The following is an 18,698-nucleotide window of genomic DNA, read 5'->3' on the forward strand; positions in this document are numbered from 1 at the left end:
GATAAAATTGAACAAGAAGATTTATTGATTTCATTTTTTTATATTGATTAGTTATTTTGTTGCTACAGAATATATACTTTAATAAATTTAGTTTAATCCTTTATCTAAGTGTAAGCAAACAAAGTTTGTAACTGAAATATCTTCAGGACTGAGGCAACTCGTAGTAAAGGTGGACCAAGCTCTCATCACTACTTGTCTCAGTATCTCCCATAATGCAACGCCCATCTCCTTGCGGACATGTACAATGATAAGCATTAAGGGAAGGGCCGCTACCCAGACCGGTTTTGACCTTTATTGAGGTCTCCTCAGTGGGAGCCACAATACATACTTATTAACTTTGCCGCATGACCGTGCATTCAACAAAAATTTTTTTCTTGAGTCAAACGGCTATCAGCGTTTTGGCAAGTTAACCTATTTTATAATATAATATTGAACCGTGTAGTTTATATTTCCATAAGAAATCTTATGAAGGTAAATAAAGCATCTTTATTCTGATCTTAAGGTCATACCTTTCTTCAATGTTTATGAAAAAATTAATATACAAGCATCAGCAGTAAACCAGGTTTGGCTCTGTGCCAACATTCTTATCGTATAATAGCAAAAAACATGTTCCATTTCCAAACATTATGGAAAGCCTTGAGGAACATAAAAATTCTATTTAAAATGATACAAGCAGTGTAATAACATCGTACGCTGAAATAAACTAAATTAATATTTCAACTTAAATAAAGAGTTCATATTCCCTGAATTAGAGCCAAATGTATTTTTACACGCTTTTCCATTAGCAAAATCACGATTCGTATCTATGAAGCAATTTTCTACATGACCACTAGAATTTACATCAGCAATCACTAGTTGTCCACTTTCGGATATAGTTTTGGAAATACCTGTTATCACAAAAGTGCAACAAATGTTCGTCCAAGATATCCGTATACGATTATATAAACGGCTGTCGGAAAGGTAATGAGCCACGGAAAATTTGCATCTGAAGTACTTCCTACTATCACAAGCTTCGTGCTAAAGTTTTATCAGCGAAGTATAGTGTACTTTAAGTGCATTATTGATCTGACGAACTTGAAATATCAAAGTTTTTTTTAGGCGGGACCCGCCTCGATAATGTTTAATTTGACTCCATTAACAGTGTTCAAGTTAACTCCATATTTGGTCGAAGAATGTAATTGGCATTTCGAGAGCAAGCCAAGAAATCTCCAGTTAATACGTGAATTTATTATTTTTTACAATTTCATTCAGATCACTCATATTCAAAAATAAACCATTAGAAATCTTTTAAAAACTACTTTTAGTTCGTCTCAACATACGAGTATTTAAATATTCGTGTGTGATTAGACCTACAAAAACAAGGTTTATATCATAATCAATTTGTTTTCATGCTGCCTTTCTTACCAGAGAATTGAATGTAAACATTAAAAGCAAAGATTCTCATACTATTTGAGACGAAGACAGGCTGAAAATTGCATGCAACCAAGTTTGCTAATCACCGCTCCTTTTTAGCAGAACATTATTTGTTTCACGGTTATGTAATAAAAAATAATATTGTCGTGGATGCTTTTACTATTACATGTTTTATCGAATTAAACCATGCCGTATGGATTAACACTGATGTGATTTCCGTGTGAGTGTATGTGTGGGGGGGGGCGGGTTATTTAGAGTTAAAAAAACGTCATATTCGCTGAGTTCGTAGTCGTAGTTTATAAGCTACACGGTTCAAGGGTTATTTCAAAAAATTTTTTTCACCTCCCTCTATTTTTTAAAAATTAGTCTTCCAGACATTGAAAGAAATAATCTATGGGAATTGCTTCACTAATATTGATAAGATTTCCGAAATGTCAAAATTATACACACATATCCACCTAACCGTTTGCTGAGAGAAGGCTGCTACAAAATGTATGTTGTTAAAACAAACATTGTGGTTTTTTCAACAAACGGTTTTACAACTTTTGAAATTATCCTGTTAAGTGTTGAATCAACTAATGTGACTTAAGAATGACGAAGGTGCGGTTACTAATTGATTGCACACTTTATGCAACTAAAATAAAAAATTGAAAATGAAAATAAAAATAAAAATATATATAAAAGATAGTAGCAAACATTATTAAAATATTTGAAATTATGAACTGAATGGAAAGGTTATAAAAACTAATTCAGAAAAATATAATTATATAAAAAATTCTAAAATTGCAACAGAGTTATTATAGTTAACTAATTCGAGTGATTTTTCAAATGCAGACTTAGTCTTAGGTGGGTTAATTTTTGCCTGGTTAAAATAATTAACAAGTGTTCCATAAAAAGTTTTTCTATTTCTTCATATATATATTTCATGAGACTTACAGTTTATAAATTGCAAGACAAGCAGGGGGTAATGAAGGAATCTTATTACTCTTTCTTTCATAATGGATTACTTAAATATTTTATGCTCACTCTCAAGCTACGAGAGACTGTTACTTTGTCATGTGTGTTCATAAGAAACAACTCGCTCGAGAAGGCTGAGAAGCTTTGAATGAATTTAACATTTAAGATTTTGAGAACAGCATTCAACATGTCTTTTTTTTCCCCAGTTAATTTATCATTTAAGACTTGCTAAGCCATTACTTAAGTCGAAAACGTATTTTTGATGACGGCAGTGACTTATTCTGCTATTTCGGTGCTTATTCTCTCGAATGAGACCGCAGTGTTACGTTGAAGACATTTACTAAATTGTTTAGATTTAAAAACCAGGTGATCCCGTAATTTATTATTGTATATTGTGATTATAGAAATATTTTTTTAAACCTAGATCTTACCGAACAAACTAACAATTATAAATGCATCCTTATACTGTACAAACAAGTCGTAAATAAATATATTTTTTAATTTTTTTAATTTTCACATATTGTGCACTAAAAGAGATCAATCCAATATATATTGGACAAACCAATATGTATGTTATCTACTGAAGCGATACGAATTAACCATTAGACATCCCTCTAGTAACATGACTAAAAACTACTGGATTCGATTCCTCGGGAGTAAAAACGATCAATGAACGTAGGAAAAAACCATACCGGATTGATGATATCATCGGATTTGCATGAGATGACATGCGAAAGAAAAGCTATTTGCAGACGGTTTTGGAGTCATCTTGGTAAGGTGTTCATCCAGCAGTGGATTGGCAATGTGGCTGATGATGATGTTGACACATAGCCTTACCACTTCAGTATGATCTCGGTAACCAACCTTCAGCTGAAAACGCGTTTCTGAAATGTTGTTTGTCATGCCAATATTGAGAATCCAAATCAAATTATGTTCAACCAAAGGACGCACATTGCGACATTCTTTTAGCTACACTATAGAAGAGCTAAAGTTAATTTATGCGTCCAGGAAAGACGCATAAATTAACTGAGTGATTAGAGTCGAACTGGTAACCCCATTTACGGATCCAGCGTTACGAGTATGAAGCCACCAAGAGGGAATAGAGATTTTTTTTCTAAACATATGTTTTTAAATTTATAAGCATTTATGGAACTTTATATTTAAATATAAAATATTTATTTCAATCAATATCTAGTTTCCAGGATAATTCCATTCGAACGTACTGGCTGATATTTTGAATTATACCCTTCGTTTAACCTACTTTAAAGATGAGTATGAGAGAAAACGGAAAGCAGTTTAATATTTCAAATTTAACTATCGGAAAAGAATTTAATCATTTTAAAAGCTTTCCTGAAATTTGTTCTACCAAGGAGTCAACTTGTTGTGCTAGTTATATATCGAGCATTAAAGAAAATACTTTCTAAAATGTACATGCGTAATGATTCTAAAACACATCCAGTGCAACACTTGTAGCGAATAATTGAACAGCTGATGCAGACACCTGACAGGAGCTAGCAGTAACCAGAAAAAAAAAATAGAAGTGCATGCGTCTCCCTTTAATACTACAAAGCAGCAACTTTAGATAAAAATAGAATCACCGATGGCTTCAGCGGGCGATTTTCTCCAAGTCGACATCTTGAATCGCTATCATATTACTGCATAATTTATATTACGAAAGTACCTTAGTTTTGACTCTGTGGCTGTACTGTCTGCTGTTGTTTAGAACAGTCGTTCTGTAAATATTTTAGAAAACATCTCGACTCCTTTCTAACGTATTCCAAGGAAAGAATGCAAAGCAAATGTGAATATTCACAGACATTTAGATTAATCCCTTTTATAACTAAACTATTTTCAGGTTAACTTTATTCTACATGTATACGACTTCACGGTTAACATATCACTTCTTTTTCAATACAGTTATTTCTAGAGTAATATAAGTAAAAATTTACTGAATCGAATATGACGCGTTCCGTCCGCTGCGTGAACTACGTCGTGAATTTCTTTTTTCCACATTCAGTCTTTAACTATCAAAATTTTACTTCAGGAAACCACAGTCCGGTAAAGAAAACAAAAATTTAATTAATAAGATCAATCCCTCGAAAGAACACTCCAATCAATCCTGAAACATATCACATGTATGGCTGTTCTAGTAAATTAGAAAAATTTAAATTATGTTTCCTCTCTGATATCAGTACTTATAATCATTGTTTTGAATTTGAATCTGCACACCAGTTCCCAAACGAACGGTGTGCAGATTCAAATCCTGCTATACACGTGAATCTCTTTAGGTGGGGGGGGGGAAATAAATTACCCCTGTGTAAGACGATGTCCTCTGTTATTAATATATAAATAGAATTACAATAATTTAATAAGTTGTTTAATAGAGACATGCAAGTTACACATACTATATTTTTTGAACAACTGATTCACACATGTAAGAGAAAACTTAATATAATAATTTAAAATCATTTAAAAAGTCTAACTATTAACTTGCAGTAGGATTCCAACCCTACTGTAAGATGGAAGTAGATGGAAGTTTCATAAAATCGGTGCAAGAATTATGTGATCAGTTCCTATCTTTATAAATATTTTCAGTAACTTTTCTTTAAAATTTCTTCTGCAAATAAAAACATATTAATGATTTCGAATCGAATACAGTACCATTAAAAAAACCATACAATACTTCAGTTTGTATTATGATGTCATTTAAAATGAGTTCTATAGATAAGTTAATTGAAAGGCCATATTGCTCTGCTTATTTTATTATTGTAATTTATTCTGGCAACGCTTAAAATATTTTGAAAATATATTTCTTACAAATTTTGATATATTTAAATACAAACCAAAATTACATTAAATAGTATATAATGATATATAATTACCTGCTACTGGAATGTTGTTCTATAAGAGATTTCAAAAAATTACGGGAATTTGATTAAGAAATATATCGCTTGAAGTAAGAAAATGCTTGTTTCCATCCAACATTTTTAATACATACGTTATACTGGAAATTAAACATTCATGTTCGTCAGAAATAGAACTTACAAAACTAGACTTCATGTTTCGTAGGCGTTATATAATTCTGTATTTTGTTTTTTGAGCGCGCTTTAATTTTTGAGTTACAGAATTCCATAAGCCGAGCAGCTCGCTGCTATCTGAACACGTCTAGGCCACCTGAAGCCATGATAACGTCGGAGGTAGACCTCTGAAGTGCATTCACCGAATGGCAAAACTTTCTTTATGAGCGCCAGACGCACTTAAGAAAGAAATTCACGCACGCGATAGTAGGCTACAGTCACCGTGAAAGAAGACTTTTCTTTCTTCTATGAGCTTCAGGAGGAGAAAAAAATAAACGAGAAAAAAAATGTAGCTTTCTAAGGCAGCTAACAAGTAAACTTGTGGTTCCATTTAACGAGGTGTAAATATTGACATTTCTCTCCAATACACATGTTTCGTAACTCTGCTGATCAATTGTACAATGGAGCGACAAAACTGTAAAATTATCCTTTTATGAAGCAAGTAGAAACTTCAAGAAACTCAGCAATATTTACACTTCAGTTTACACATATTTTACCAACAGTACCATTATTGTTATACAAAAGAGGACTGATGTTGCATTATTGGACGAGGTACTCTACACCTGTGAACACGTGTGCGCAATGAAAGTATCATCTTTTAGAATTTCAATAGTACATCTATTAGAATTTTTCCCTCCATATCCGTACGATTATAGCAGTTCAGTTCTAATTGGCTGAATCTTAACGAAAGTTGGTATTTCCAGTTTTTATTAAAACATGTTGGTCCATCCCAGATTAGATTTCTTAGTTTAAATCGAACTATTTACATTTTAAAAATTTACTAGATAATTCGAATTGTATCTGAATGGGAATTTGAAGATTTAGTGAAAATTTCAAATTCTTTTAATTTTTTGTTTTTGTTTTAATATGGCATTTTGGTATAAAATGATTCCATGTGATATAAAATTAGATAAATACATATTTGTGTATATAATTATTTTAAAATATCTTTGTTTAAATGGATTTCAGCTCAGTTACTCTTATATTAAATAAAATCATTACATAATAAAGTAATAAGGTAATACACCTTTTACTATTTTCAATAATTTCCATACTTCTTTTTAAGTATTGGTTTAATTTAACAGTCGATAGACAAGAGGTGGGGGGGGTTCGATCCCTGAATTGACACCATACTCTTGGAGGGTAATGGATGGCAATGCTATAGCCAATGAAGTTCTAACTTAGGCTCGGCTATATTGCTGTTATCCTCCTGCCATGATCAGAGCTTTAATAGCTCAATAACACCTTATCCATACACTGTTCTCTACAGATAACGGGGAAGATGAAAATCATTCTTGCTTCGCCCCTTTAAGCCAGTCCTTATAAGGAATAATTTAACAGTCATTTGTTTGATTTTAAACGAATAGTGTAAAGCGATTAGTGATATAAATAACAAAAATTGCGTAAGTTTAGTACAGCATTAGCAAACAGTAAATTTTTGTGAATGGTTAAGTGATGTGTAGTATTGCAAACAAATATTTCTCGATTTTGGTGTGTCCAAACTTAACTGCCGACAAAAGGCGTGACTGTACGTGCTTTTGTATGCCGAAATTTTTATCTGCTTTTGAAGCAACGAACTAAAACACTAAGCTGATAAAAATCTACCAATAAAAAGGGAAGGAGGACTTTACTACGATATCCAGCAGTGATCTGTTTCCTGGGAATGAAAAAAAAGGGGGGATACCGCAACAATCAGTAATTCGTATTCAAAGTTATAAAAATCGGACACGTGGAGGTATTCATATGCATTATTTATCTATTTATTTATTTTGGTTAGAAAACTTCAAGACAAAACCTTTCACGGTTTTCAGGGTATAATTCGTACTCTAAGAAATTACAAAAAATGGTGCACGATTTGAATTATTTTGTTGAAATGATGTTATTATTTGGTTAAAACGTTTTGCATCAAAACATTTTGATATATATAACATTCCAAAATCGCTGATTTGCTGTGTGAGTACACCACAATATGAAGTACCTTTTTTTTGTTAAACAAGATGTTTAACAATTTCTGACTTTCTTTAACATTTTCAATAATTTAGCTTTTGTTTTGAATTGTAGCAAGTATAGAAATTTACTTTACAAACGTGTATTTAAAACAAAGAATGTAGACTCTAATTTTGTCTTGAAATAGAGAAAAAGTTTCTTATTGAAAAAAATAATTTTGTTACTGATTATTATTATTATTTTTAAATCGATATATTATATACAGTACTATTCTTCGTTTAGTTAAACCATAGATGCGTGGATAAATCATTATTTACTGTTATGTCTCCTCATATTCTCGCCCGGGTTGGTTTTAAAGGCTATCCATGAGCTGATACAATCTCATTAAGTCGTAAGTCATCTGTGCACTTTAACTTCAGATTTGATTGTATTAATGTCACAGACAAATTCAAATATGAATAATTTAAAACCACATTATTTGCAAAAAAAAAATTGCAATTTGCCGCAAAATGGATCGGCTTATAAAGATGATATAATATCATCATCAGTATACTTCCGGCTAGTATCTTCCCATTTTTTAACTATAAGTACAAACGCATATTGTATAAATAAACACTTTAAAGCACAACTGAATACAGAGAAAGTTTCATGGGGTTATTTTTTGATTTTTTATCTGTGCTGTAGTTATTGATTATTCATTCAAATTATAAACTTATAAAAGATTTTATTCCACTTCATTTGCTTCTGTGGGGAAGATTATCCAGGAAGAGTGAAGCAGTACCCAAACATATTCACTACATGATGACACTTCGCATGGCTAATAAGCAAGATGGATAAATCATGTGCTTACAAATTACAATTAGTCACTTTTTAATTAACTGCATTTTATCTAAATAACCTAAGGTATAATAATACACGATATTGCCAAAACGACTGTGCTTTATTAATCAATCTTTTGTATGTTAATAGATCAAAGACATTATCCAGAAACTCTAGTTTCTTACAATTAATAGTTATAACTGTCTCAATGGAAATTCATAATATTTAGTACTTTGCTTAACAGCGTTTGGATGATTCAAATTGTTTTTACTGAATCAGGTTCTCATTTCTACTGCATTATATGATACCAAGAAAATGTTGTGTTCATGAATATAGAGTACGAATAGATTATTTTTGGTTTTTGTGTTAAGCTTGCAAAGATGATCATGGTAACTCACTGAAGTCTAAGTTGAAAACTCGAATGATTATGACAACTAGTACAACTAAAGAATGTCTGTACGTTGATCATGACTACAGTACTGAAGTACAGTACTGAAGAATATGCTATTAATTCAACTAGTAGCCACCATCCTGATTATTAGAATTTTCAAGTGGCTCTAAAATTTCTATATTTGGTCTATAAACTGGAATTTCTGATTATCTAACCCATAGCCAACTAGGCTTTAAGGTACCAGGTTTCCAATCTTCAGAGGGTACGATTAATATAAAAAAAAACCCAATGAATATCAAAAGCTGAGAAAAGCTTGTCACTCTCTTGACATGAAAAGACATTTGAGAAGCTTGCAATTATCATCCCCTGATTCAACTTCAGGCAATGAACTGTTTGATTCTTCTCCTTCTTCTTATATGTGTAAGATTCAGAGAAGATTAACTTCTATTATGTACTGTACACGTGATTTCTTCCTGCTCTAAAGAGAAACTGACAACTGGAGATGAACAGAGTTTTACAAACAATGAAAACAAATCTAATGAAGAAAAAAATCGCAGAAAAATAACTACAAAATATCGAAAGAATAATAAAAATATATATAATTTCGAGAAATGCAAAACGTAAAGTTTGATGTCCTTGCTATATGTGAAACCCGAAACAGAATTAACAGAAAAATGGAACAATGGCAACCACATTTTTCTGGAAGCTGAAAATAACGCTACAATAGCTGAAGGAGTCGGCTTCATCATAAACGAAAAGCTAACTATAGTTCTTGCACAATCCATTCTGAACGATTAGGAACACTAAATTAAAAATAGAAAAATCAGTTACAATAAAAACAATAGTAGTCTATGTACCTACTTCAAGAGCTGACAAAGAAGAAATAGAAACTTCTATGAACACCTACAAGAAACATTCCAGAAAAAACCAACATACGTTATAATGTGGAGATTTCAATGCAAAGATTGGTACAAGATCTATTGAGGAAAAATACATTGGACCGTGGTAGAACGGGGAAAAAATGAACAAGGTGATCTCCTAGCAGAATTTGTTGAAGCAGAAAGGTTTTACATTACGAATATTTTTTTTTAAAAGAGAACTAGATAAAGATGGACTTGGCAATCCCAAAATGGAGAGACAAGAAATGAAATTGATTTCATTCTAACAAATTGCAAATGAATAATAAAAAAATGTTCAAGTCATTGGAAAACCTACTGCGATATTCATTCAGACCACCACTCAATAAGAGCCACCCTCAAAATATATATAAAAAAATGAAGAACATACCAGCAAAGTCCTAGCATAAAAAAAACGCAAAACCAGATAAATCCAGAAGAATATAGAAACAAATGTGAAAGAAACTGACTGGAAATTAAAAAATGACATCGATGAAGATTTAACAAGCTTTAATAATCATTTATTGAACTGCACAGAAAGAACCTCCTATGAACTTCCTCCTAAGACATGCCTATCACCAAGAACGATAGAACTATTGAAGAAAATAAGAGTACTGAAAGATACAGGAAACGACCGTTTAGAATATAAAATTATATATAGAATGACAAAATTGGCAGAATCACCTAGGCTCCGTAGTAGCCTAAAAAAAGTAGAAAAAGAAATGTGTAAAGCAACCACTACCATCAGCCTTCATAGTCAATCAAGGAAAAAGACACACAAACAGAAGTGAAATGAAAAAAAAAAATCGTTTTAGGAAAACCTTTACTCATCTAAACAGGTAGTCACAGCGCCAGTACTAGGTGAAAATTTGGAAAATTTTGAAATTCCATCTATCCTACCTGAAGAAGTAAAAATGGCTATCCACCATGTGAAAAATGACCGATCACCAGGAATTTATGGTATAAAATCCGATGAATCAAAAATGGGGTGGACAAGTACTCTTTATAGCTCTAGCAGAAAGATTTACTCGATATGTACAATTAAGAAAAGCACCTACTGAATGGAAAACATCAAAGACCCATAACTCTGCATAAAAAGGTAATAAGGAAGACATAAGTAATTACAGACCCGTCTGTCTATTATCACACACATATAAAATATTCGACAGAGTCATCCTAAATAGAACACAAATCTCCATCAATGAAAATAGCTACAAAGAACAAGCCAGTTTCAAAAAAAGCTTTTCGACAATAGACCACATTCGAACTATTACTCAACTAGCAGAAAGATGCAGAGAATACCAGATTCCACTTTGTCTTCTTTTTATAGATTTTAAAAATGCATTTGACACTGTTGAACATAATGCAGTATTCCACGCTTTAATAGAACAAGGAGTAGAAATAGCATACACCCAGCTCATGAAAAATATCTATATCACGCTTTTTAATCACCCGATTAAAATTAACTTAAGTAGAGGAATAGGCCAGGGCGATGTCTTATCACCTAATCTCTTGACATCTACTCTGGACAGCATCATTCGAAAAACTGACATGAAAGGCGGAATAAACATTGATGGCGAAATGTTAAATATCCTATTATTCGCCGACGATATGGTATTAATATCTCACTTTCCCGAACTATTAGGATCAATGCTGAATGACATAAGCCGAAACTGCCAAAATATTGGATTGGAAATACACCCAGACAAAACAAGATGGATGAAAATCGACCACACCATCGAAAAATTTGAAGAGTACATCTACCTCGGACAATCCATAAAAATGTATAACGACATATCAAATGAAATAGCAAGGAGAAAAAGAGCTGCTTGGATAACCTTCAAAAAAATAAAATCAACAATCACCAACCAAAAACATAGATATAGAAATAAGAGTCCATCTTTTCAATAGTCACGTCCTACCAGCATTAACTTATGGCAGTAAAACATGGAATACAACTTTAAAAGAAGAACAAAGATTAATAACAACTCAACGTGCAATAGAAAGAATAATGTGCAATATAAATAAAATAGACCACGTAAGACACACAAAAACCAAGAAGAAGTCTGGACTCAAAGATGTAATAAAAGCAATCTACAACAGCAAAACTAGATTGGCAGGACACCTCGCTAGAATGAGAGACAACAGATCGGCAGTCAGAGTAACAAATTGGTATCCGAGAGATACCAAAAGGAAAACTGGAAGCCTTAAGGTGGGAAGACCCATTGATTAAGAAAGTTGGAAGAAAGTGGAGAAGAAAGGCCCAAGACAAGAATAGCTGGACTCTTTACGACCTGCAGTCATGGAGGAATCCTGACTAAAATCCCAGGTCCATCAAGGTAATCAAGGTAATAAAAAAATAAATAAACATTTAGACAAAATGATTTAAATTTCGATTATTATGATCTGTTCTACAGTAATGCTCATCGAAGTGAACTGTGGACGTATTGTATTTACATACGAACTAACTCCAATAAAATATATGACATACAAAATATTTCTATTATAAAAATATATATAAATAAGCTTAGCAATGACTTGTAATTCGAATATTTTATGTGATTTCTACTCACAAAATGTTGTAAGTCTATAGTACATTAGTACCTACAGTGGACTCTGGATTTTTTATTCTATTTTTATTAATTATTATAAGTTTTTATATTTCCTTTTATTATTACTTAGATAGTTCAGAACTCTGCAAAAGAGACCAAACATGGAACTTTTAATGCCACTTCAAACCTCCAATAAGCAGCCGTTGTCGCACACCTGACGAGGAAATTCATCTCCTTACTAAAGACAATCACAAACTCCTATAGCGGGATTCGAACCCACAGCCTGTTAGTAGGACAGTGAATTCACTAACCGCTCTCGCAAAAAAGGACGGCAAGCCAAATTTGCCAATATATGGAATTTATGAAATTTTGGGGATTTATAAGATTTCATTGAAACTGGCAGACAATATTAAGGATTGATATCATATCTTACATCTAGATCATGCGTACTATTTTTGAGAGAAAGAGAAATTCAAACTGCAGCTAAAACAACTACACTCAGAAACAAATTAAAATGCATATGTTGCTTTACACCACACTGTTGGCATGTATGCATTTGTGAACATTGCCACAAATTCCATCAATACCGCTTTCGAGAGAATGTCAAAATTCCAAACCTATATTTTGAACTCCTCTATTTTGAGATGTAATCGTTCCAATTATTGATGTCCATCTGCTGTATTTTCAGTTCTTTGCATTCCGAAAACGACTCTGATCGCTTCACATTCTTTTCGCTGAAGCTTGACTTTCAGCAATGCATTTACCCAAACAGTGAATTCATCTTTCGCGGTGATAATATGACCCAGAAATCCATCTGGTTTTGTTCTCCAATTGTACTGAGTAAGCTTGAAGTGATGCAGAAGTATTTTCACAAGGAATTAACTACTCTGAATAGTATATATAAGCAAATCATGCTCACCTATGCTTTCAGATTCTCTCTCTCTCTCTCTCGTCCAGATAGTATCACCATTGCAGTTAGTAAAGTTAATGTTTTCCTCATAATATTTTTATTATTAAATTATACGTTAATAAGCTTTAGAGATTAATAATTATTAACGTGTGTTTAAATAAAATGTTTATAACACAGTATATGCAAATCCTATAGCAATTATGTTGAATGTGTTTTAGAATTTCATTCCAGAATTTCAAACTATAAATTCAATATAAAATTTCATTTTCTTTAACTCTGCAGTATAATGTTATAATTAAGCGAAGCATTTTTTAAAAATTAACTTTAATATAGCATTTATATATTCGAAGTTAAGTTAAACATATTCAACCTGGGTTCCGCCTTAGAGTGTTTTTAATTTCTGTTTCAGCGGTATTTTTAATTTTAAACGCAATTTAAAGAGTAATTAAACTTCTGGAATTTTGTGATGTAAACACTGGAGAGAAAGGATAAATGGTAACCGAAGCACCTTAAAGAATAATAAAACAATATTGATCGTCTAACTTTTATTAATGTGGAATCCTGGCAAGTTTACAGGTGAAGAATTAAAATTACAGTCGCAAAATTGGGTAATGCAATGCACAGTCAGACTTTCTAATTATGCTGCAGTGGAAAAATAACATTTGTCCTCTTTCCCCATTCTGCTTTTCTTAATAATAAAATGCAGATAAGAAATTAAAGTAGAAAGTAAATGAAGACTTAACTGTATATTACTTTTAAAATGTATATAAAAGCTTTCGACTAAAACTTTTACTTCATCAAAATTAAATGAAACTCATTAACTACACATTGGGTTAGAAAAGAGTAAACATTATTTGATGAAATATATCCCATTTAAATAAAATAAAATAAACTGTACACCCCAAACGACAACAAAATTATTGTCATTTATCATGTAAGAAAACATTGCCAAAATCTTATGAAGTCTGAAGCATTTTATTCACCTAAAGTGACATTAAATGTACAGGAAGATTCATAATTGCTGCAATCTATTTTTGTATTACAGTGATTTTAGCTAATATGAAAAAAAATAAGAAATAAAAAAAAAACAGAAAACATTATTGCTGCTCTATGAACATCAAGTATATCAACAAGAATATATATATATATATATATATATATATATATATATACATATATATTTTTTTTTTCTTTTTTTTTTTAATTCATTTTTACTCGGTTGGTATTATAAAAAAGGTTTAATGACTATTACCGAGAGAAAAGATGACAAGATATATTTAAAAAAGATACTACTAGTTTACTAGTTTCGTTACATGAACATACTCAGGTATCACAATCAAAGAAGTATATAAAAAATTACAGAGACTTAAAATTGTACTAACAGAACAAGTATAAAAAACAGTAGCGTGTTTGAAAAAAATGCAAGTATGAGTTCCAAACAAACGAATACTACGCGCTGTCGCGAGTGCGCCAGTACTGAACAGAAGCAGCGTGTGCGTCAGAGAGATTGTAACTCAGGCTGTTGTTGATATGAGAGGAATCTAGAGAAATTTCCCTAGATTCAACAATCTTTCTTTCGAGTTCATCGTAGCACACATGGATGTTAGCAGTTTGAGTCCAGTTTACAATGTGCTGGCGGCCTTCGTCTGAGTTAGCTGAAAAGAGAACGTGGCTAGAGAGAGCGCTAGCTCTAGTCCTGTTATAGGAGATATCTCTACGGTGTTCATCCAAACGTAGAAGGATGGATTTAGTAGTCTGTCCATAGTATGGCTTTCCGCAATCACATAAAATCTTGTATACTCCTGGAAACTGAGTAGGAAGATGTTTCTGTTTATGTTTGCTAAGTAATGAATGAAGTTTTGGAAGCGTAGTGAAGTACGTTTTGAAGTTGAATTTCTTGAGAATCTTTGCCAGTTTTGGTGAAAGAGAGCTGATGTAAGGCAAGGAGATGAAGGCTCTTGGGGAAGAGGGATCTTCAGAAGTAGTTGAGTGCCTGGGGGAAAGAAATTTGTCAATTTTCTTTGGAGAGAAACCATTGTTAATAAACGTTTTTTTAAGAAAACGGAGTTCATTTTCAATTTCTGTTTCTTCTGTAAGTAATGATTTGGCTCGGTGGGCTAAAGTGGAAATAATACCACATTTTTGTGGGGGATAATGATGGGAGGAAGCATGAAGGTATCTGTCAGTATGAGTAGGCTCTCTAAAAATTGAGATTTTAATGCTCTCAGCACATCTGGTAAGTTTGAGGTCTAAAAAGGGAAGGCAGTCATCATATTCCAGTTCGAGGGTGAAAGAGATTTTTTCATGGCACTTGTTTAGGTGATCCAAAAATAAATAGAGGTTATTGAAACCGTCTTTCCAGATGAGGAAAATATCATCAATATAGCGTTTTCTTAAAAAAACGTTGATTAACAATGGTTTCTCTCCAAAGAAAATTGACAAATTGACAAATTTATAAAAAAGGTTTAATAGTCATTAAAACTTTTTTATTATATATATATATTTATGTTATATATATATATATATATATATATATATATATATATATATAACATAAATGTTCTGTTATTTATGATTCGAAAAAGCTACTTATTTTTAGTGAATATACATTTCCAAGTCGAAGAATGAACATGGTACAAAGATCTGTAGTAAATCATTAAGCAATAAAAATATCCTTTCAAAAATATTTCAGAGAATCAAAGCATTTTAATAAAACGTTCGACATATCATTTGATTCACTAACACAATGCTCCTATCAATGGTTTCAAAACTCCAACTTTGGAGAACTATTACACCTTAGCAAAACATTCGTATGATTCAGGGATTTCTTTCGGTTTTCCAAATACTATAAGAGCATAATCCTAATGTTAAAATCATGATCATAGGAAAAATCACCACATGAGTAGATTTTCTGGAGCATATTTTTTTTATTTTTTTTAAATATGCTACATTAATGTGGGCGCTTTAAGAAAATGGAGGTTACTCTGAATTCTACAGGTTGGTAACCTGTCGATAACTTTCCACTCCATATCTTCTGGTGAGCAAGTCACGCTGCACTGATATCTGGAAACGATAAGTAGGACTTTACGGTTAAATTGCAACGTTTCATTCAAGAGTGACGAGCTTAGACCGCTTGCTCTTAGGCGTGATCTTTCAATCCCGGAGGAAACGATGTGTGGGTGCATCTCGTTTCTGAAGCAAGAGGATTACATGACTGAGCGAAAAAATATATACTCGTATATACAGGGTGTTCGGGATAAATTTGACATATTTATAATTAATTATATTTTTCCGTAAGTTACATGTATTAACACACACTTCTCTTCATTTAAAAGTTTGGACCCTTCTTCATTCATATACAAGATGTCAGAAAGGATGGATAGCTGGAACCCACCTGAATCATGGAAGAGAATAACTTGTATCATGATGATTCGTGTCCGCCATCAAAATAAGGATATTACGACTGCTGCCCAATGCTCCCTGAATACAGTAAAAACAATCAGGCATGAACTAGAGACTTGCAATGGTGACTACGAGGATGTAGCAAGAAGAAAGATCCCTAGCAGACGATCTGATTGCGTTCGTACAGCAGAATTCCTCGCAAATCTGCAGGAACAGGTGTTGAAGAACCCTGGCATTGGAATTCGGGCTTTGTTCGTGGAGTTGCTAAATGTAGTCAAGCCCTGGATAACAAGGGTAGCCAATGGTAGGCCGTATGTATGGCAGCAGGATTCGGCCCCTTGCCACACCTCTGGGAAAAGTCAAAAATGGTTGTCTGAAAATTTCTACGACTTCACCAGTCCAAATGTTTGGCCTCCAAACTCCCCAGACCTTAACCCCATGGATTATTTTGTATGGGGCGCAGTTGAAAAAGACACCAATCGCACTTCCAGTAATACAAAAGCCCAGTTAATGGATAAAATTAAAACAGTTTTTGCGGCCCTTCCCAGGGAGACTGTAGCATCAGCTTGTTCGAGGTTCCGAAGCAGAATTGAAGCTGTGATCGATGCTAATGGTGGTTATTTTGAGTAAATCTTGTTGATAGTATTGTAATTAACTCTGCCTGTAATGTTTTTTTGTCAATTCATTAAATTTAATAGATACAAAGAAGATTTTCTTTTTCCTTACGAAACTGTCAAATTTATCCCGAACACCCTGTATATATCCAAAAGCAAACTTCTTCATATTACCTGAAATAAGCAAGTGAACTATATTCACTTTGTCATAAATAAACTCCGTTTTTACAAACTTTTAGTTTAAAATAAACTACTGCAGTTGTTGCAGGATTTAATGCAAGCACAAGTCAATGTAGAAAGATAAAAAAACATCAAACTACTGGTTTAGTAAGATATGTTTTACAAAACTTCGAAAATGCAATCTGTAGTCGAATTGCTTCAGTATAATTCGAGTAATTGCAATTTGCATTAAACTGCATAGAATTTTAATATATTTTAATATAATATATTCCTCGAATAAATGAATGTGTCATACATTTTGTTTTATCTGCAGGAGCAATTTTTACACCAGGAACAGAAGAAATGCAAACAGCCTTCAAATATGCTCTATATTTACACAATGCAAACGAAAGCCAAGCAAGGTTTAAAGTAGATCCGGTTATAGAAATCCTGGACAGTGATGATTCCTATAAAATTGGAAGAACCCGTAAGTATACGTTTTGCAATTATTATTATTATTTTATATTATTTATATAACTATTTTACTTCTGTGATCAGCTGATTAATAATTGTTAAATCAGTGTTGAATTAAACTTAATCCCACTGTTAATAATAACATGATATATATATATATATATATATATATATATATATATATATATATATAACATTGATAACACAGAACTTCCTTTTCGCGTGCTCTATGAATATAAACCGGAGAGGAGCCAATAATTAATCAATAATTAATCGATATATCTTAATATTAATTTAGGACACGTTGTAATGGAGATAAATAGAGGGCAATGAACGATTCCAAAATTTATCTAGTCACTTTCTTTATGTTGCTGTGCAATTATTGGAGTAAATTGACCTGATTCACTTTGCCATCCTACCGAAAGTAAAAAATAAAAAAACATACATTATTGTGAAACACGAATCCCAATTGGAAGTTTATGCAAATTTCGCTGTTCATTTACTCTGAATTACAATGGATACATTTCGTGATGGTATTATGCGCTCGTAATCATTTTCTAAGATGAAAACAAAAGTACATTAAAATTTAAAGATAAAGTAGAAAATATCTTGTAAACACATAAATTATTCATGTGCTATCCATACAGTAATTTTCTGTGGTTTGCTTACGCCATTCTCTAAGACTTCTATTAAACAGTGATAGTTTCCTACATGCAATGCATAATTAAAGAACAAAAAAAGCTGATGCTTATTAGGAAATATCGATTTTTCACCCACTGAAGTACAGAAGTAATGAATCACTGCTAAATGAGAAAACCAATAGTTTAACAACTAGTTTCTTATTTTCATCTAACTTTCATGAAAGAGATGCGTGAAGCCTTCATTTATCGCTTTAAAGTCACTTTTACAAAGATCAGAAACAGGCAGAGAAATTCTTAAGTATACCTGCTTTTGAAGTTTGAAGCAAACTTTTTAAATCAATTTGTGTGTGTGGGGGGGGGGTGAGCGAGCGCGTGCATGAGAGTGTGATAGTTATTTAACACAGATTATTTAACGTAACAAACGTTCAGTTACATTCTCTGTCCAG

At 32.4% G+C, this 18,698-nt stretch overlaps 1 protein-coding gene across 1 annotated transcript in view; it reads left to right on the forward strand.

The window, feature by feature from the left end:
• Window positions 1–18,698, forward strand: part of LOC150104174 (glutamate receptor 1-like) — a 222,861-nt gene that overhangs the window by 90,408 nt on the left and 113,755 nt on the right. Inside the window, exon 2 of the mRNA XM_090396416.1 lies at window positions 17,472–17,624. Coding sequence (XP_090252542.1) covers window positions 17,472–17,624 — 153 coding nt within the window. The remainder of the gene's footprint in view (window positions 1–17,471; window positions 17,625–18,698) is intronic.

Source organism: Typopeltis vanoorti, chromosome 8, assembly GCF_054136105.1.
Source record: "Typopeltis vanoorti isolate ZY-2024b chromosome 8, IOZ_Tvanoo_1.0, whole genome shotgun sequence".
In the NCBI taxonomy this organism is placed as follows: domain Eukaryota; kingdom Metazoa; phylum Arthropoda; class Arachnida; order Uropygi; family Thelyphonidae; genus Typopeltis; species Typopeltis vanoorti.